This window comes from Prionailurus bengalensis, chromosome B1 (genome assembly GCF_016509475.1).
Source record: "Prionailurus bengalensis isolate Pbe53 chromosome B1, Fcat_Pben_1.1_paternal_pri, whole genome shotgun sequence".
In the NCBI taxonomy this organism is placed as follows: domain Eukaryota; kingdom Metazoa; phylum Chordata; class Mammalia; order Carnivora; family Felidae; genus Prionailurus; species Prionailurus bengalensis.
The window spans coordinates 123215051-123237246 of NC_057344.1; the positions used below are offsets into that span (position 1 = coordinate 123215051).

General features: G+C 40.1%; 1 protein-coding gene across 1 annotated transcript; it reads left to right on the forward strand.

Moving 5' to 3' along the window:
- The first annotated feature begins 1311 nt into the window (after positions 1–1311).
- Positions 1312–17272, forward strand: LOC122478282 (alcohol dehydrogenase class-3). Its single transcript, XM_043571914.1, has 9 exons — positions 1312–1531; positions 6153–6254; positions 7846–7987; positions 8503–8590; positions 12251–12470; positions 12622–12882; positions 13547–13682; positions 16513–16651; positions 16961–17272. Exons 1-9 carry the CDS (start codon positions 1520–1522, stop codon positions 16983–16985), a joined length of 1125 nt encoding a protein of 374 aa, XP_043427849.1. The 5' UTR covers positions 1312–1519; the 3' UTR covers positions 16986–17272.
- Positions 17273–22196: the final 4924 nt, after the last annotated feature.

Below are 22196 nucleotides of genomic sequence, written 5' to 3' on the forward strand. Positions count from 1 at the left end.
TCAGATAGGAGGCTTTTTTCAGAAATCCTGTAAGACATAATGAGACCCTGAACTAAGGCAGCAGCAACAGTTGTGGGGAGCGGGGGACACAAAATGTGAGAGGTATTTTGAGTTTGGTGCTAGATTGAATGCAGGTGCTAAGGAATGCAGGGACAGGGAGAAGTCGTGATTTCCAGGTTTCTGGCTGGGGCAAGTAGGTGGATGGTGGGGACACAGAAAGATAGAAGAGTTCCTTTAAGGAGAAAAGATGACAAATGAAGACATATCTAGTAAGCAGTTGTATGCCCAAGCCTGGAGTTCACCACAGCCATCCTTGTTCATAACCTAGAAGTTAAAATTCAGGATGTAGATGAGAGGGTGAAGGAAAGATAACAGGCAGAATTGTTTTTAATGTTTACTTTTGAGAGAGAGAGACAAGCAGAGCATGAGCGGGGAAGGGGCAGAGGCGGGGGTGGGGTGGTTGGCACAGACTCCGAAGCAGATTCCAGGCTTTAAGCTGTGTACACAGAGCCCAACGCGGGGCTAGAACTCACCAACCTGAAATCATGACCTGAGCGGAAGTCAGACGCTTAGCCCACTGAGCCACCCCGGCGCCCCTGGACATAATTTTTTTAGATCACCAGCCCTTAGGACTGAGCAGAAAGAGCCAGGAAAGACTGAGAAGCAGAGAAAGAGTGGTCTGGTAGACCTATCTTAAAATAATTCAGCATCCACAATAATCAGAGTTTAAGAGTAAAATAACAAATATTCCCCTCTTCCCTCTCTCTCCACTCTGGCCACTCCTAAACCACACCATATCAAACTTTCTGGAGGCTTTTCGTTCACTAGTACTCCTTGCAGGTTTCTTCCTGTGTTCTACCAACCGCTAAAAATCCTACTCACCCTTCAAAAGCAGCTGGAATAGTGCCTTTAGAAGTTTCCCGAATGGGTACCTCCTTCGTCTCCCCTTTAATCATTCTTCTCCCAACTCAGTTTTCCCATCAATGGAGAGTCCTTTGAAGGGCTCGATCTTACTCGTGCCCTCAAGTCACAGCGCACACAGTGTAGAAGGCGCACAGAATGGTGCAGCCCTCTTTCTCACGTACTTCCAGTTAAATTCCTGGTCCCTCACCTTCCACATGTGTGCTTCATAAGCTTTATCTACGCTGCCTGGGCTAACGTTACACGGGAAAAACCCCTTCCTGACACAGATGTTTTGCATCCAGCCGGCAGGTTTCTGCCACAAAGCCGCGGCCCTCCAGCCTCGCGCAAAACCCTCCAGCTTTGGAGGCGACACCACGTGGGCGCGAGCTACAACGCCAGCTGCATCACACTTCAGGCACCGCCCTTCGAGCCAGACTGGCCTAGCGAACGCTGTATTCACGCTCCGCCCCCCGGAGCAGGCGGCGGCGCGACCACGCTGGGAGCACGCCCCGCCCACGCCGCGCCCCCCCTGCGCTGGGCGCACGTCCCGCCCACATCCCCAGCTCCGTGCGCCCCACCCCGGATGTCCACCCCTCACTGACCGGAGTCCGAGGACATGGCGAACCAGGTAGGCTTGGCTGTGCAGCGCGACCGGGCCCAGGGAAGAGGAGAAAGGGAAAGCATGGGATGGAACCCGGTCGCTTGTCTGCGCGGGGCCTAGGCCTGTAGGCTGATATCAGCTGCCGGATCTGAAACGGTGCCTCGGGCAAGCTGCTCTGCGGGAAGGAATGGAAAGAGTCTTTGGGCTCCTTACTTGAAAGGTTTCGAGGCTTTTGGTGCAGCCCGAGTGGGGAGGGGGCGGTAGAAAAGGTTTAAGAGCGTTCACGCTTTGCGTTTGCAAAAATAAGTAACTTGCCTGGAGTCATCTTGCTGGTAGCAGAACTACAGCCAGAGCCCGTGCTCCTAACCCTTAGGTTGTTGTGTTTCATGACTATAATTGTTAATTGAATAATTATGGTGCCACTAAAGAATGTATTTGGCGAAGGCTCCTGGGTCCCTTTCAGTAGTAACATTTTTGAGCACTTAAGGCACCAGAACTTTCCTCTTTTAATCCTACCGTGACGCTTCTGCGAGTATTGTCCCCATTTTGCACACCAAAAATTGAGATTTAAGAGGTTGGTCGACCTTAGTGGTTACATTAAGATAGTGAGCCAGGCCTGTCCCTTTGCAAGGAACTGTTCCAGGTTCCTGAAATATACTTTAGACAGTAAAGAAAGGCAGAAATGCACGAGTAACGTGAATAATCAGGCTAAAGTTGCTTAGTGTTTTAATGTTTTGCAAACTTTAGAAAGATTTATGACATTAAATGTTGAGGTTGAAAAGAAATGGTAAACGCTAAACGATCTTTCATACTTAACAAACTGGCAAGTTGTTTTTCTTTATAACGAAGTGCCTTTATTTGGAGAAGGTGAAAAATTATCCTGTGATCGTATTTGAAGTAGGGCAAAGTAGATTTAGGGTGGAGCTTTGTTTTAGAATTGTCATTAAAAGGAAAAAAATTTCTCAAGCATTCCTTAAAATAGGGGAGGGGGGTATAAAAACCTAGATTATTGGGGCACCTGGGTGGCTAGTTAAGCATCTGACTCAGGTCCTCATCTCACCGTTGGTGGGATTGAGCCCTACCTGTAGCTCCACGCTGCCAGGATGGAGCCTGCTTGGGATCCTGTCTCTCCCCTCTCTTTGCCCCTCTTCTCATGCGCTCTTTCCCAAAATAAATAAAATTTAAAACAAAATTTTTTTCTAATTTAAAAAGAACTTAGATTATGGATGAATTAGGGGCACCTGGGTAGCTGAGTCAGTTGAACATCTGACTTGATTTCAGCTCAGGTCATGATCCCAGGGTCAAGGGATCAAGTCCCCATTGGGCTTCCTCACTGAACATGGAGCCTGCATAAGATTCTCTGTATCCCTCTTCCCCCTCACTAAAAAAAAAAAAAAAAAAAAATTTATGGATGAATTATATTTATTCTTGTTGCCTAAATTCTCTAGAATATGTGACTATTTTGAATTTGACCTTTGTGATTTTGTTTTGAGATTTACGGTCAGTTGAGGTGAAAACGTTCTAATGCAATGTCTGCATATTTTTACCATAAGATTTAGTATCTACCCTTTAATTTTAAAAATAATAATTTCCAGCCTCACCAATTTACACAAGCCACTCAGCTCTCTATATAGTTCAACTCTGCTTTCCTCCACTCTTTATTCTAGTTTAATAAACACTATTTGTTTCTGCAAAGCTACACTATGCCAAGCACTATATTAGTGAGTTTTTATTCATTTTCATTTACTCCTCACAATAGCTTTTTATATTTGTAGGTGTTTAATTACTATGATTTGTAACTAACTTTTTCTCATCCTTGGGTATCCTAGTTAAAAGTGAAGTTTTTTCAAACCCACCAATGAAAGTTAACAACACTCTTTCTCCACTTTGTGCCTCTCCCTTTAACTTACCCTTTTTGTAAGTGTTGACTTTCAAGTCTGTCTCCTATAAACCCAGCAGTTTGCATCCTTTATTCTGTCAACATGTTTCATAAGCATTTTGTGAACTGCTCAAAACTTTTGGGGGTGGGGAGAATGCAAAATAGGTGACAGGGATTAAGAGGTCAAACTCGCAGATATAAAATAAAGATGTCATGGGGGTATAAAGTACAACATAGAGAATAAAGTCAATAATATAGTAATAACTGTATGGTGGACAGATGATAACTAGACCTATCATGGGGATCATTTCTTAATGTATATAAATACCAGATTGCTATGTTGTCCACCTGAAACTAATACAATATTGTATATTAACTAGGCTTCAAAAATTTTTTTTTTACCTTTCCTCATTACACCTGATGCTCTAGTAAAGGAGGCCTAGTACTAAATTCTAGTACTGACTAGAATTTCTAAGTCAATGCTATGCTTGAAGTTAGCATTTCTAGCTAATTAGCTTGGAATTTTTTTTCTAGTAGCCGCATTAAAATTGGGTTAAAAAATGAATAATAAAAAATAAAATTGATTAAAATTTAATCCATTATACAGTATTCCCCCCACCCCTTATCCGCAGTTTCACTTTCCATGGGTTCTGTTACCTGAAGTCATTTGCAGTTCAGAAGCAGGTAATCTTCCTTCTGACCTATTGTCAGAAGGTCATTAGTAGCCTAACACTACATCACAATGCCTACCTCACTCACTTCATTTCATCTCACCAGGTAAGCATTTTATCATCTCACATCAGCACAAGGAGGAGGAGTACATACATATAGTGCGATAAGATTTTGAGAGAGAGACTATTCACATAACTTACTACAATGTAATTCTGTTAATTTCTTACTGTTCCTGATTTATAAATTAAACTTTATCATAGATACGTTTGCATAGGAAAAACATAGTATATATAGTTTCAGACATCCACGGGAGTCTGAGAATGTATCCTTTACAGATAAAGAGGAATTACTGTGTTCAAATTACTGCCTTGACATGTAATTAATACTTTTTAAGTATTGAAATACTTTTACTTTTTTTTTTTTACTATGTCTTCATAATCTGCGTATCTTTTTTTTTTTTTAATTTTTTTTTTCAACGTTTATTTATTTTTGGGACAGAGAGAGACAGGGCATGAACGGGGGAGGGGCAGAGAGAGAGGGAGACACAGAATCTGAAACAGGCTCCGGGCTCTGAGCAGTCAGCACAGAGCCCGATGCAGGGCTCAAACTCACGGACCGCGAGATCGTGACCTGGCTGAAGTCGGACGCTTAACCGACTGCGCCACCCAGGCGCCCCAATAATCTGCGTATCTTTTACACTTACAGTTTATATCAGTTCAGCTTGAAAGGCACACATGGCAAGTGGCAGTTGTATTATATAGCACAGTTAAAAGGGGTAGATACAGTAATTTTTTAAGTTTATTTATTTTGAGAGAAAAAATGTGAGTAGGGAAGGGGACAGAGAGAGAGGGAGGGAGAGTGAGAATACCAAGCAGGCTCCACATTGTCAGCACAGAGCCTGACACGGGACTCAATGCCACGAACCATGGAATCGTGACCTGAGCAGACATCAGGGAGTCAGATGCTTAACCGACTGAACCACCCAGGTGCCCCTAAATATAGTGTTTTAAAATTCTCCCATTCTGATCCTCCTTATGCTCCTTCCCACCTTGCAGTTTTGCACTAAACCAGTGTTAACTTAAACCAGCTTTAGTAAAGGAATACCATAGGGTACGTGTTAAGCATTCAGATTCCTTGGATCCTATGGCAGACCTACTGAATCAGATTGTCTTAGAACCTGTATTTTTTTTTTAAGTATTTATTTTGAGAGAGAGAGGGAGAGCAAGAATCCCAAGCAGGCTCCGTGCTGTCTGCCTGACATGGGGCTCAAACTCAGGAACCATGAGATCATGACCTGAGCCAAAATCAAGTGTCTGACACTTATCCGACCGAGGCACCTAGATGCTCTGGAACCTGTATTGCTTTTAACTTTTTTAAATATTTATTTATTATTTAGAGACAGAGCACAAGTGGGGGGGAGGGGAAGAGAGGGAGACACAGAATCCGAAGCAGGCTCCAGGCTCTGAGCTGTCAGCACAGAGCCAGACACAGGGCTCGAACCCACAAACCACGAGACCATGACCTGAGCTAAAGTTGTACACTCACCCGACTGAGCCACCCAGGTGCCCCCAGAACCCGTATTTTTAACGTATTCCTAGAAGATCGTTAAATATTTGACTAATAAAACTTAACCAAAAGAGGCTTTTACAGCTGACCATGTAGTCATCTGAATTAAATTTTTTTAGTGAACATTACTTATATGAAATCTAAAAACATGCAAGGGGTGCCTGGGTGGCTCAGTTGGTTAAGCATCCGACTCTTGACTTTGGCTCAGGTCATGATCTAATGTTTGGTAGGTTCAAGCCCCACATCAGGCTCTGCACTGAGAGTGTGGAGCCTGCTTGAGATTCTCGCTCTCCCTCTCTCTCTGCTCCTCCCCTGCTCACGCACACTTTCTCTCCATGTCTCTCTCAAAAAAAAAATAATGATTTTAAACAATAATAAAAACATGCAAAATGATTCTCCATATCACTTAGAGGTTATGGTTTTTGTGATTCTGTGATATATTTTCTAAGATTAGTAGTCAGGATCTAAATAGGTAATTGTTTATTAGTGCAGGAGGATAAACAACTTGCTCTCTTTTTTCCCTCATCTCAGGTTATCAAGTGCAAGGCTGCAGTTGCCTGGGAAGCAGGAAAACCTCTCTCTATAGAGGAGGTAGAGGTGGCACCCCCAAAGGCTCATGAAGTGCGAATCAAGGTAATGATATATTGAGGGCACTGGAAAAGGAGACTTACAATGAGGTCTCTGGATAGATGAATCCTCTGTGGATAAATCCCCAAGGACAGCGTTAAAGAGAAAGTATTGAAAGTCCTCCAACCTGGGAGTCACAACATCCTCCTCTTACTTTACCTGCTTCACTTTTGCAGCACTCCTGTCCCTCTTTTTAGCTTGTGATGGTGAGCTAAGCAGCCTTCCCCATGGATCACTGGATAACCATTCTTTCTTCTGTAGCCTGTGTTTAAGATGACTTTATAGGATGCTCCCCCTTTCTGCCAAGCCCATAATTTAAAATGTATGATGACACATTAGAAACAAAAGAAGAAATGGTCTTCAGTTTTGTTAGCGGAGGTTTCAAATAAGATTTGGGAAGAGGTTCCTGATTTGATCGGAGCAACAAGCAAGTGAAGTCCGCTTGCCTGGAGAGCTTTAAAATGTACTGACCCTTGCAGGCAAGAGCAGGGTTCAGGGGATTCATTAGTCTAGTGCTTCTCAGCCTCTGCTGTGTCAGAGAAATGAAGTTACCCTTGGAGAGAACAGCATTGCACAAGGCAGCCAACTGGATATTTATAGCATTCTACACTTGTTTTGATGTAAAATTAATACTTTAAAGTAGTAACCATTGAATGAAACTAACATCCTAGAAAAAATAAGCTCTTTTTTGCTGTGAATTAGAGTATCCTTTCCCCATCCTACCTCCAAACAAATGCTCATGCTCCCAGGGATCAAATAGCAGGTTGCAGAGCCCAGGGCCAAATAATTTCTTAAGATCTTTTGCAACCCAGACTTATGACAGTTTATATGTTTTTCTTTAAGTTCAGAAATGAACCTGATTGTGATTTTGCTACTGAAAAAGAAAATGTGTCCTGGGATATACTAAGATGAGCTGTTTGGGGCGCACTGGCTTCCCTGGGAAACAAAACAAATGGCAAAGAATGTTACCTTGTAAGCAGGTACATGGGTGAGAGACAAAGAAGCATAAATATAAACACTCCAAGACTTCCTTTCTGTGCGTTAAATGGTTTGGAAAGATAACCTACTTAAAAGCCAGATAAGAATAAAAGGCTGTTTAAGTAGTAATTGTGTGTCGCTGCTAAAAAGGGAGTTGGTTTCACTAAAAGCTCTGAATTTTGGCCCTAATAAGCAGGCAGGCATATTTCCGCAGTAGTCCATACCTTCTTAGGAGTCAGTCAACAGTCACAAGGATCCCAGCAGTGAAATGGACTCCTCCCGCTTTGTACACAGGTCATGTTCTCTCCACACCTGTAGGCACAGTGCCCATAAAATCACCTTGTTCACCTTCTTTTGCTAGCATGCACTGAAAAGGGATAGATGTACCATGTGTCTTTGCATATAAACACACCATTACTTTTATGTATCACTTAAAAAAATGCTGCCCATTCCAATTGTTAAGATACCATAGATTGTAAACACTTGCTGATTTTAAAGATTAAAATATGAAACAAATGTATCTTAGAATCAATGAAATGTGGTATTGAAAATGCCTTTCCTTTGACCTGTATCTCTCTGGCTTGCAAGCAAACACCCTTAAATGCTCTTGATCTGCTAGATTATCGCCACTGCAGTTTGCCACACCGATGCCTATACCCTGAGTGGGGCTGATCCTGAGGGGAGTTTTCCAGTGATCTTGGGACATGAAGGGGCTGGGATTGTGGAAAGTGTTGGCGAAGGAGTTACTACCCTGAAGGCAGGTAAGGAGGATATCTGAACCACTCTTAATTTTATAATTTCAATTTATTTCTACAAGGAAATTATTTTTACGCATTGTTTCTTTCACGAACAAGTTATCACCTGAGTCATTTTTCAGGAAGAATTTTATTCCTTATCTAGGAAGCACAAATATTTGAGAGTTTTTTTTCTTTCTGATTTTGCAAGCTACTGTCATCTGAAACTATTTAAGTATATTTCCAAAGCCAGTTTGGACCAATTAAACAAGAATTTTTAAAGATTCATCGGTGAGTCAGTATTTTAAAGCCCATGACCTTGTTCTCCAAGTACAGTTTAAGAGCTTTTTCTCAATAAAAATTTTGAAACTTGTGTTTTTTGCATAATCAGGCAGTGTCTGAATGATGTTGTGTAGGTAAAGTTCTGAGTTGAAGTTAACCTTGCAAAGCCACATGAGGAGTGGGGATTTGCAGAGGCTGATGTATCCATTTAGAGACAGATGTCACCTATTCAGAATAACGTCTTTGCATTTGTTTCCCAGGCGATACTGTCATCCCGCTCTACATCCCACAGTGTGGAGAATGCAAATTTTGTCTAAACCCTAAGACAAACCTTTGCCAGAAGATAAGGTTAGTATCTTTGTTATTTGGTCCTTAAGATAATAAGTAATTGTGTGGCAGTCTATACAGAGCATTCTCCATGAATTATTTCATTCCAGCTTTATGGCAGCCTCACTATCATTGGTATCCCCGTTTTCATAGATGAAAAAATGAAGATTCAAATTAAGTGGTGTGCCCAATATCATCAGCTATTAGATAAAACAGAATTTTCTGAACCCATTCTTCTTCCATAACATTCGTCTAAACTTGCCAAAACGTATATTAAGGAGGGACATGCTTAGGAAATTAAATAGAAGCATTTTTATGAGCCATTTTATTGTCCATGAAATCAAAGTAGTGAAACCCATAAGGTTACTAGGAAGACTACAAGAGATAACTTAACCCCTAGACACAGAAAAGGTAGTTTATTGTAATAAGGTAGCAGCACTTAACTATTTCTTTGAGGCAATTTAAGGCGTTGTATTACCCTTATTACTGAGGTAAAACACATGTAATAAAGTACTATAAACCTTAAGTGTACAGCTCAATGAATTGTTATGTATATACACACCTAATGGTTATAACCACCCAGATCAACGTAGAGAACCATTCCAGCACCCTACAAAGTCATTCATATCCCTTGCGCTTCAGTGCCTCTCTCAAAGGGAACCACTATTCTGATTTCTTTCACTACAGACTTCATATAAATAGAACCACATACTGTGTGCTCTTTTGTTTGGTTTCCTCATAATGTCTGTGAAATGTGTTTAAGTTGCTCTGTGAATCCTCTTTTCTGTCATTCCAAATATACATCCATTTATCTCTATCCATTCCCCTGCTGATGGACATTTAAGTTGCTCAAATGTTTGGGGCTGTCGTGATTCATGCTGCTGTGAACATTCCTATTCATAGCTCTTAGTGAATATGTGACTACTTTCTCTTGGGTATTTTCCTAGGATTGGAATTGCTGGATGCAATACTGTGATTTCATTCAGATAACCAGATACATATTTCTCATATGTATTGGGGTCTTCTGCCATGGTTTCTGGCTCATAGCTATTAAAATTTAGTAGAATTTCCTGTGATGTGGGCTGTAAAAGTGCCTTTGTTATGTTAATGAAGGAGACTTTTGGAAAGCCCTTAGGTAACCTAGGGGTGGCCTGACCTTTGGTAAGGAAAAGGAGGCGTGGAAGTTGAATCAGTCAATGGCCAGTGACTTAGTCAGTCATGGCTATAATGAAGCTTTCATAAAATCCCAAAAGGACTGGGTTCAGAGAGCTTTGGGGCTGGTGAACACGTGTAGATTGAGGAGAGTGACATACCTGGAGAGGGCATGGAAACTCCTCAGCCTTTCCCCATACTTTATCTTACGCGTCTCTTCATCTAGCTGTTGATTCATATCCTTTATCGTATCCTTCAATAACTTAAAGAGCACCTGGGTGACTCAGTTGAGCGTCCAACTCTTGATTTCAGCTCAGGTCATGATCCTGGGGTCATGGGATCAAGCCCTGCACTGGGGCTCTGTGCTGGGTGTGGAGCCTGCTTAAGATTCTCTCACCCTCCCTCTGTCCCTCGCTTGTGCTCGCTGTTTGTCTCTAAAATTAAATAAGTAAATAAAAACTGGCATCTGTGTGGCTCAGTCAGTTAAACCTCCAGCTCCTGATTTCGGCTCAGGTCATGATCTCACATTTTGTGAGTTCAAACCCTGCATCAGGCTCTGCACTAACAGCATGGAGCCTGCTTGGGATTCTCTCTCTCTCTTTTTCCACCTCCCATGCACTCACTCGCTCTCAAAATGAATAAATAAACTTTTGAAAATAATAACATAGGTGTTTCCATGAGTTCTGCGAGCCATTCTAGGACATTAAAAGAACCTGAGGAAGAAAATCTTTGGAACCTCCAATCTGTAGCCATTGGGGTCAGAAGCACTGGTAACAGTTTTGGCCTTGCAGCTGACTGACATCTGAAGTGAAAGGTAGGGGGCAGTCTTCTAGGACTGAGTCCTTAACCTGTGGGATCTGATGCTGTCTCCAGGTGGCTAGTGTCAGAATTGAGTTGAATTGCCAGACACCTTGCTGGTGTCCAAGAATTGCTTTATGTTACGTAGAAGGGAACACACCCCCACACACACATTAGAGCTGGGTCCATGACTTAGAAGATTGGGTCATACATAAAAGATCGTGTGTTCTTGAATTTGTTTTCTAGTGCCGTTGACAAAATTCTATTTTTGGGAAACAAGATGTCATTCACTATATAACATAAGTCCAGTTAATTTTGGCAAAGCTAGAACCAAAATCTCATTTTGAAAGGTAATTTCAAACGCAGTCTAACAACTTGGGACACATCAAGTATAATAATGGTATTGGCCTTTTTGTGGCTGCCTGTAGCCTTTCAGAGGGACAAGTCCTCTCAGAACATGAAATGTATCCCACATCACCTTTTGTTCAAGAAACTCCTCTGAGATAGAAGTGATTTCTTGCATTAAGGAAGGGTGAACAAACTTAAGTTGCTCTTAAAGATACAACAGTTATCTGTGGTAGAGCTTTGTCACAGATTTGTTTTTTGTTTCTGGTCATATTTTTTTCTCAAAGGAAATGTATTTTACTCTTGAGTCTAGAAGCAATCTATTTTCATGTGTGTATTTGTTTATTCCAAAGGATTAGCCTAAGAACGAACATCAAATTATAGTGCATTATTTTGAAAAATAATAAATATTTAATAAGCACTCTGTGCCAGGCACAATGTTAATGCCTTCCATAACACCTCATTTGATTTTATAGCAATCTGAGATATGATTGTTTCTCCATTTTTTAGTGAGGAAACTAAGCCACAGAGGTTAATTAACTGGCCCACGATCACACAGGATTTGACCCAAGTGTGTCTGACTTTAGGACCTGTACTCCTAAGCAAGACATTACATTACTTACTTAGAATATCAAAAACAATTTTTGATACTATTTATCATACCGGTTGCTTTTGTGAGCTTTTTTCTTTTCCTTTATCTTTTATTAGTGTTACCAACTACACAGGCAACAAAGTTACAGAGAAAGAAGAGATAACCTGAATCCTTGAGGATTGTTAGCCTTTTAACAAAGCCTCCTGAAAGATCTAAATCAGCCAGTTTGGCTATTTTCATCACCTAATCTGCATAATTGCTCATAATCTCTGTGTAGATTCTGGTTTGGGCTGTATGCTCTAAGAAGTTATATTTACTCATAGTTTTTTCATGGAATTTTTTTTTTTTAATGTTTGTTTTGAGAGAGCACACAGAGAAGGTGCAGAGAGCCTCACACGGGGCTTCAACTCACATATTGTGAGATCATGACCTAAGCCAAAATCAAGAGTCCGACACTTAACTGACTGAGCCACCCAGGCGCGCCGGTGATGGAATTTTCAAATTATTTCATCTAATCCATAAGGTGTATCTGTTAAATTTTATCTCAATACCCTGACGACAAGATCCAGAAGGATATTGAATGTTGGAAAAGATATGTAGGATTATAAGTCTTTTGTAAGGTTTTCTAATAAGGCATTGCTGAAAGGTGGTAAATTATTAATAAATACAGTAGAAATCTGACTTTGGGGCTTAGCACACTTTCTTGTCTACCTGTCATATTTAAAACTTTTTTTTCCTATGGGTTTTGAAAAACCTGATTTTACCCTGCCTTTCTCCTTTTTTATTTTCTTTAGAGTTACTCAAGGGAAAGGATTAATGCCAGATGGTACTAGCAGATTTACTTGCAAAGGAAAGACAATTTTACATTACATGGGAACCAGCACATTTTCGGAATATACAGTTGTGGCTGATATCTCTGTTGCTAAAATTGATCCTTTAGCACCTTTGGATAAAGTCTGCCTTCTGGGTTGTGGAATTTCAACTGGTTATGGTGCTGCTGTGAACACTGCCAAGGTAAGAGATTGGCCCGGGTTTTAGCTTCCGCCTTCTAGTTTGATACAGTGGAGCTTGGCTGGAATAGTGAAATTGGCCCAGTGTGTTAGGAACCTAGTGATTTCCTTGACTCTCGTGCAATGAGTGCCTTACAAACTATGTTTACTATTAGGTGGAGCCTGGCTCTACTTGTGCCGTCTTTGGCCTAGGAGGAGTTGGATTGGCGGTTATCATGGGCTGTAAGGTGGCTGGTGCATCCCGGATCATTGGTGTGGACATCAATAAAGATAAATTCGCACGGGCCAAGGAGTTTGGAGCCTCTGAATGTATTAACCCCCAAGACTTCAGTAAACCCATCCAGGAAGTGCTCGTTGAAATGACTGACGGGGGAGTGGACTACTCCTTTGAGTGCATTGGTAACGTGAAAGTCATGGTAAGTTTTAGCTTCATTCCTTTTTTTTCTCTAGCTTACTTTATTGTAAGAATAGAGTATGAAATACATATACAGAATAGCTGGTAATCGACTGTTTATATTGCTGGTAAGTCTCCCAGTCAGCAGAAGGCTATTAGTTAAATTTGGGGGAGTCAAAAAGTTAATGTGACTTTTCGACTGGGCAGGGGGTCAGCTTCCCACCCCTTGTGTGTTTTTCAAGGGTCAACTGTATATCCGCTTCACTAACCTTGAGCAACAGCTTCTCTACACCTCAGTTTCCTCAGGTGCAAAATGCGCCTACTTGACATAAAGTCAGTCCTCCGCAAAATAGTACTATTCTCCACCTTGCTTCCTTTATTAAAGTCTTTAGAATTTTTAACTAGGATTTACTTTTAAAACGACGGGAAATAAAAGCTTTAAATTCTTTCATTTTGTGTTAGTATTTAGCCAGATTAATACATTTGGTAATTATCTTATTAAAACTTGAATAAAATTACATTGACTAAATATTCAGTTTGATCTTTTTGTTGTCATTTTTTTTTTTTTTTTTAAAAAAAAAAAAGCTCTGTGCCGCCACCCTTCCCCCAAAAGTTACTTACTGGGGAAGCAGAGATGGCCGGCACAACGCACTGACTCCTGTGATTTGGTCCGCTCTTTCCTGCAGAGAGCAGCGCTAGAGGCCTGCCACAAAGGCTGGGGAGTCAGCGTGGTGGTTGGAGTAGCTGCTTCGGGTGAAGAGATCGCCACTCGCCCGTTTCAGCTGGTAACAGGCCGCACGTGGAAAGGCACTGCCTTTGGAGGTAAGTTAATGGGTGAGCACATTTTCTCTTTTGTCATTTCCATCGGCAGAATTTTAATCCCAGGCTGATTTTTCGTTTTAAGAATTTTCATGGGCTACCTTCATCAAGTTGTTGAACAGCTATTTTAATAGGAGGGCTTCACATTCAGTCAGTATTTACCCCTGGGGCTGGGGAGATACTCAACTTCCTCTGAAGCAGGAGACCCGCTTTTTACACACAAAAAATCAGTATCCTGTTAATGAGGAAATAGTTGGGGGTTAGGGCAGAAGTTAGAAGTAGGTTCCAGGGATACAAACAGCATTGTCAGCCACACTCATGTTATGGACTTAAAGAGGTTATCGGCATTTGTGCTCATTTTTCCAGAGTGTCTGGTTGTCGCTGGATGTAATAATACCTCTTGTCTAAATAGTACTGATTTCAGTAGTAACCAATACAAAGTCTTCAACTGAAAATACTGTATTAGACAAAACTTTATAACAGAAATGAAAAGCTGCCAGACTGATCGTTTTTCCCCTTTTGTGATCCTAAAAAACGCATGGTGGTTTGGGGTTGCCTAACTACTGATAGAATGCTGAGAAACAGTTTCCATCTGTTTTGCTAGTTGCTCACCTAGGAGGCACAGATCATGCCTGTATATTCCAACAAGTGTGAATGAATGAAATCTAAAGTTTTTGTAGGTTTTTTAAAAAAGTATATTTCTCGCCATCCTCTTAGGGAAAAAAATCACTTAGCGTGAATTTTCAATAATCTGAACTTAACAAGGTGTTGTTTAAGATCCCCTATCATGCCAGCTTTTTTCAAGGCCAGAGGAAAAGACCAAGAGGGTATGAGGGGGGTTGGCCGAAGTTTCTGCCTTTATACTATAGAATTCACCATAAAAATTGTCATGCAGACTAACCTCCCCTTTCCAACGAGCTGTACGCCTCACTTGAGTATATCAGAACAGACTTTTAAAGCCACACATCCTCTCAGGTCCTTAGCTATATTTAAAAGGACATTTTAAGCCTGGAAGACTGAGCCAGGGGGTTGATCATAACCTCTCACTGAAGCCTCATCACCCCAGCACATGCTAGTTGGGAAAGAAGCTGGAGTATTGGGGTGTGATGGGTGTTGTTAAAATATGACCCACAGATGTAAATAGAAGTTTTGGTCTAACAAATAGAGGTGGCTGTACTTGTCTCTGTTACCAGGGGATTTAAAGAAGGGGGCACCTGGCTAGTTCAGTTGGTAGTGTATGTGACTCTTGGTCTCGGGCTTGTGAGTTCAAGCCCCACATTGGTCATGGAGCATACTTAAATAAATAATACTTTTTTTAAAAAAAGTAGAAAGGAAAAGCCCTATGATTTGTAAGAGAAAAATAATTAATAGAAGATATAAGGAGGCAGATTTGGAAAAGGCTCAAAAGAGGTTTGAAATGAGCTACAAAGTGTCCCTGGTGTAAAAGGTGGGAAGGTGTCTTTGTTGATTTATTGCTTCTTTCAGTACAAGTGAAAGATCGAAGCACCAATTTTGTTTAAAATCTTACATAGCTAAGAATTTCCCACTTTTGTTTTCAGTTTCACGGTTTCTGGTGTGAGATGCTATCCCTAATTTCATTGTTGAATTTAAAACCAAAGAAATAAGAGGTGCCTGGGTGGCTCGGTTGGTTAAGCATCCGGCTCTTGGTTTCTGCTCAGGCCGTGATCTCACGACTCGTGAGTTCAAGCCCTTCATCGGGTTCTGTGCTGACAGTGAGGAGCCTGCTCGGAATTCCCTCTCTCCCTCTCTCTGCCCCCTCACTCTTTCTCTCTCTCTGTCTCTCAAATGAATAAATAAACTTAAAAAAAAAAAAAAAGGCTTTAAAACCAAAGAAATAAAAGTCCTGTATTACGTCAGGTTTGTTCTTCCTTAAATGTCATCATTATAGAATCTTTGCTGTTGTGGAGCCAAATAAGTTTGTTCTAAGACTTCAGAGTTCTATCCTGGTATCTTAGAAGTCTCACTTGGCTAAAACCTTAATGAGATTTTAGTAAATCTTAACACAGAAAAAGGAAAATACTCAAAAGGCATTTACTGTTTTTTTTAACTAAAGATGTACATTAAATTCTTCTTTCTCTGTATGCTAATTTTGAAGTTTTTCAGTCCTCTTTAATTGATGAGAAAATCAGGTTTTTTTTTTCTTTTTAATTTAAATTTTAGTTAACATACAGTGCAGTATTGGTTTCAGGAATAGAATTTAGCGATTCATCACTTAGATACAACACCCAGCATTCATCACAAGTCCCTCCTCAGTATCCACTAACCATCTAGTCCATCTCCCACCCAGATCCCTCCACCGTCAGTTTGTTCTGTGTGGTTAAGAGTCTCTCGGGGCGCCTGGGTGGCGCAGTCGGTTAAGCGTCCGACTTCAGCCAGGTCACGATCTCACGGTCCGTGAGTTCGAGCCCCGCGTCAGGCTCTGGGCTGATGGCTCAGAGCCTGGAGCCTGTTTCCGATTCTGTGTCTCCCTCTCTCTCTGCCCCTCCCCCATTCATGCTCTGTCTCTCTCTGTCCCAAAAATAAATAAACGTTGAAAAAAAAATTAAAAAAAAAAAAAAAAAAAAGAGTCTCTTGTGGTTTGTTTCCCTCTCTTTTTCCCTCCTTCTTCCCGAATGTTCATCTGTTTTGTTTCTTAAATTCCACATATGAGTGAAATCATATGATATTTGTCTTTCTCTGATTGACTTATTTCATTTAACATAATACATTCTAGCTCCAAAAATTTATTCTCTTAAATGCCTGTCACCCACTAAGTAATAAGCATACTGCAAAGATTTGTTGGAAGAATTAATACATGTGTGATTTCTTTTAGGATGGAAGAGTGTGGAAAGTGTCCCAAAGTTAGTATCCGAATATATGTCCAAAAAGATAAAAGTTGATGAATTTGTGACTCACAATCTGCCTTTTGACCAAATTAATGAAGCCTTTGAACTGATGCATGCAGGAAAGAGGTAAGCTTCCTCATTAGCTATATATTATAAAATGTAATGACTTGGGGTTTATGGAGAAGGGTAAAAAAAATACTTTTAGTGGTCTTAAAAGATATCATTTAGGGGCACCTGGGTGGCTCAGTCAAAGCGTCTTGACTTTGGCTCAGATCATGATCTCATGGTTTGGGAGTTTGAGCCCCACATTTGCTGTTACCACAGAGTCCACTTTGGATCCTCTGTGCCCCTCCTCTCTCTCTCTCTCTCTCTCAAAAATAAACATTAAAAAAAAAGATATCACTGAAAACTGTTTATTGCTTCCTTCTCTTACAGCATTCGAACTGTTGTAAAACTTTAAATTCAACAGAGAAAATATGTCCATCCTTTCACCTAAATCTTGTGGTCCAACTGGAACAACCAGACAAGCAGGGAGAAGCTCTTCCACGATCAGTCTCTTAGACCTTCTCTACTACTACTTCTAGAGTAACCTATTCTAGGGAGTGATATTTTGTGTATAATTCATACATCTCTAATCAAGGACAAAGCTGATAACAGTCCTAAATTAGCTTTCTGAACTCTCCTTCACATGAATAATTGCTAGCTTATTAAGAAATAGTCTAACATAATAAAAGTAATTTCTGCATATGTGTGAAGTTGTGATCTCTGTTTTATGCTGAATTCATTCTCATGGTTCCTGTACTTGTTGTCCTCATTCTTTAAAGGAAAGCCAGAGGGGCGCCTGGGTGGCTCAGTCGGTTAAGCATCCGACTTCGGCTCAGGTCATGATCTCGCGGTCCGTGAGTTCGAGCCCCACGTCGGGCTCTGTGCTGACCGCTCAGAGCCTGGAGCCTGTTTCAGATTCTGTGTCTCCCTCTCTCTCTGACCCTCCCCCATTCATGCTCTGTCTCTCTCTGTCGCAAAAATAAATAAACATTAAAAAAATTTTTAAAAAAACCAGAGAAAAAAATAAAATAAATAAATAAATAAAGGAAAGCCAGAGGAAACAGGGACAGTGGTGAATATCTTAACCTTGCCTTCTTCCATCCTCGGTAACTTGTGTTTAACTTTTAACAGTCTCTGGCCCGTTTACTAAAGAACATTTCTCGGGGCACCTGGGTGGCTCAGTCGGTTAAGCATCCGACTTCAGCTGAGCTCATGATCTCACTGTTGGTGAGTTCAAGCCAGGCTCTGTGGTGACAGCTCAGAGCCTGGAGCCTGTTTCGGATTCTGTGTCTCCCTTTCTCTATGCCCCTCCCTCACTCTCCCTCTCTCAAAAATATTTAAAAATTAAAAAATAACATTTCCCTCACCATCAGTGGCAAAGTTCATGAGAACCCAGGGCTGTCTCTGTGAGATTACATTCTTGAGAACAGATAACCATGTCTTGTTCAAACTTAAGAGACCCACCCCCCACAATTCCTAGTATGGCATCTGGCCCACAGTGGGCACTAAACATCATTGACGAAGCTACCCTCTGTGCTTAAGTAGGTGTATGTGTGTAGGTGGTGGCTCTATGAATTCTCTCAAGCATAGGAAAAATACATACTGAATTGCAAAGTTCCCAGCTGCTTTTTCAAATCTTAACATTTTACCATTTCTAGACCACCACCTTGCCTTTCGTCTCCAGAAGTTTTTTGTGAAATACCTGTTTACCTCCTTTCCTCACCACCCGGAATTTGGTGTTTTTCACTCATACATGTTGTCACACTTAATATATGTATCCATTAACTGTCTCTAGTCTTCAGCATTGAAAACCTGATAACTGTCCTATTCTGCAGCTTTCATTTTTTATTCATTGTGATTAATCCATGTGATGCTCTCACTCACTAATTTTAATACTGTGCATTAGTATTCACTTATATGAACTACCATAATTTATCTGCTGCCCAAATGATGGCCTAACGCTATTTCCAAAGCTGTTTCTATATTGCTGACGACACTGGTGAAACATTCTTGTACATCCTTCTCATGCTCACTGTGTTAGTAATCCTCATTACTTAGGATGTGTAGTTGGCCCTTGAACAACATAGGTTTGAACTGCACAGATTTCACTTATATATGGGTTTTTTACAGTATGGTTCTGTAAATGTATTTTATGATTATCTTCACTTTTTTTTCTCTAGCTAATTTTGTTGTAAGAATACCATTTATAATATGTATGTGTTAATCAACTGTTATCAGTAAGGCTTCCGGTCAACAGTAAGCCATTAGTAACGTTTTGGGGGAGTCAGAAGTAATACGTGGATTTTCAAATGCATGGAGGGTCGGCATACCTAGTCCCTGCATTGTTCAAGAGCCAACTGTATATCCTAGGATAAGCACATCTGTACTAGAAACTGCCAACATCGTTCCTCAAAATGGTTGGAAATCTTTACAAATTCAATGAGTGTGAAATGATACTTCATTACATCAGTTTGCATTTCCCTCAGTTACTAAAGTACTATCGTACATTTGTATTTCCTTTTTGGGGAAGTATTTACATCCTTTGTTCATTTTTCTATTGGATTCTCTTTTTCTGAGTAATTTTTAGGTGTTCTTATAGATGCCAGTCCTTCCATCAGTTTTAAGTTTTAATATATTTTATATTTTTATTTTAATATAATCAAATCTATCAGTCTTTTTGTGGTGCTGTTAAGTAACATTTAGGATTTTCTTTTATTCTGAGCAATATAAAGCAGCAAACAAAAATGCTTTCTCTTCCATCCAGGTAATCCATTGACATTGAAAAAAAAAAAGAAAAGCAACATATCCAAGAGTTAGAAAATTCAATTACAGAAAATTATATAAGAGCAACACAACATTCCCCTCCCACAAAAAAAAAAAAAAAAATGGTTGACTCCTAGAAAGTTCATGTATCTTCCCAGAAGTTTCAATTCACGGGATAGCACATATACATATCCTTTAAAACTACACAAAGGAATACTATTAACATTATTTTGCGCTCTTTTGGTTTTTCCACATGATAGTGTATTGCAGACTGCTGTTCTGTCAACACATCGGATATGCCACGCACATAGTTCTTTTGGTTGGATTGAAGCCATGTGTTTTTTTGTTATTTTAAAAATACTTTTGGGGCGCCTGGGTGGCTAGTTAAGCTTCTGACTTCAGCTCAGGTCATGATTTCATGGTTCATGAGTTTGAGCCCCGCATTGGGGCTCTCTGCTGACATCTCAGAGCCTGGAGCCTGCTTCAGATTCTCTCTCTCTCTCTCTCTCTCTCTGTCTCTCTCTCTCTCTCCCCCTCCCCAACTCACACACTCTCTCAAAAATAAACATTAAAAATAAAAATACTTTTGATTGATAAGGCTTAATTGCTCCTGTAAGTGCTTGTGTTTCTGAGAGAGCACTATTTAGTTGATTTAAAAATAGAAAGGTAGCAATTATAGTCATGACCTCTCCTTTTTGGATAGCTAGTGCATTTGTAGAACCAGGTATTGCCACCTAGCTTCTCTCCCATTTTACCTTGGGGGCTGGAGATGCACTAGGGGCCCAAATGGCCCCAAATTATTGTTCTGAGAAAACTGGAAGAAAAAATTAAAACTAGCTTCTACCAAAGCTCTGAAAATAGGCTTTTAACTGTTTCAGTTTAGCCTTAGTCTTCCAGGAACAAAATCTATCACCTTGAGCAATCACACTAATAGCCTTCCAGGAACAAAATCTATCACCTTGAGCAATCACACTAAGAAAATAGACAAGTAGTGTGATAATGTAGGAGAGCTAATAATTCTCTAAAAAGTTTTTTCCATCATTAGTTTTCTTCTCATATATGAGGTATATACACGAATGAGATGGCATTTTTATGCCCACCTACATGAAAAAGTAAAGCCGTTTTAACATAAAATAATGGGGGCACCTGGATGGCTCAGTCAGTTAAGCATCTGACTCTTGGTTTTGGCTCAGGTCACACCTCATAGCTTCATGAGTTCAAGCCTTGCGTCAGGCTCTGTGCTAGCAGCGTGAAGCCTGCTTCGGAGTCTCCCTCTGCCCCTCCCTGACTTACTCTGTCTCTGTCTCTCTCAAATTAACAAAACCTTAAAAATGATTGCTTTATTTTTAAAAAATAAAATATCAAAACAATGTAACTCCAACTTTTGTAGCTGGCCAATGAGGGAGTTAAGTTTATATGATCCTTACTATAAAGATTCTTGGATCATGGGACTATAAAGCCTTTTCAAGAGCCTTTTAATATATCCTCTTGGATGGCAGCTAGGATGTTGTGTATAATGCTTTTGTTTTTGGAAGAAATAGCATATACAGTTTTTGGAAGAAAGTATAGATAAAACAGGGGTAAAAGCTACTCACTATATGCACATCAGCAAGCCTATCCTGGTTGTCCAAAATTAGGAGGTCTACCACCTGAAAAGTATTGTTGGGAATTTTTTTTAAGTATCTTTAAACTGCTTTCTTGGACAGATACATAATTTTAACACACAATGGCTAACCCACTATATACTTCATGAAAGTTAGTAAAATGTATTTTTAACTTAAGTACCTAAAATTTTACAGTATTAGGAACTATTTTTAAGCAACTTTTTACTGAAAATTTTTCCTGTACCTAGTTAGCACTTTTCAAATCTTGCTTGCATATTGTGCTATTCTGTTTAACCTGACTGATGTTCACTGGAGTAAGACAGTCCATTTGCAGACATGTCTGGGAACAAGTTCTTTATTACATGCAGAGAACTAACATATAAAGTAGGAACCTAGGGAATGATGAGGTTTGGGGGGACGGAGACAGGGAAAAACTGCATTACATCCCAAACTGTCACAGTGAACCATTCATGTGTGTACAACTTACATCAAACAAAAAACACTCCAAAAAATATACATAATGCTATTTCTTTCCATTTATCCCATTTGAATGCAAACTTATAGTCAAAACGTGTTTTGATTTGGAAAAGAGGGAACATGTTTCCCATGCACAGAATGCTTCAGAACATTTTCTGCCTGGCTACCAATCTGCCAATTAGGCTGGTGATCAAAGTCCTGAAGTAACTGACAATTCTTTGGGCCTAGAGACACTGTGTGACCCAGGAGAAAAAAAAAAATAACTGTAGATTGAGTCAATTTTGTTTCAATACACATGCCAGATTGGATTGTCAGCAAGTACCCTTTAGAAAAAAGTATACCACAAACACATTTGGAGAACATTTTATTATATTTAAAGAGATATTTGATAATAAATGCATAGAACTAAGGGAATCATGTCTTTAAAGAAACAACTACAAAGTGAACAGGGCCATACAAAGTCCTCCATTATACAAATTTCTTTTGGTGGAACTTTATGGGCACTAAGTAGGTGGGATGGTTTTTAAAATGTAACTGATTTTTATCAAAGTGGACATCATATCAGAATTCTTGTGATGAGATAAATTTGCACAAGCCCCTTTCAAGAAAGGAGTGCTAGTCAACTACCTCCAGTTTAAAAATTGACTGAAGCTGGATATATTAAACCAGGATATACTAAGCAACATAAACAGTGAAAATGTGCTTTAAAGTATCTATTGCTCTTTCTCTAACATAGATCTTCAGACTAAAGGTTCTTATCCTTGGCTATTTTGTTTCCTCAG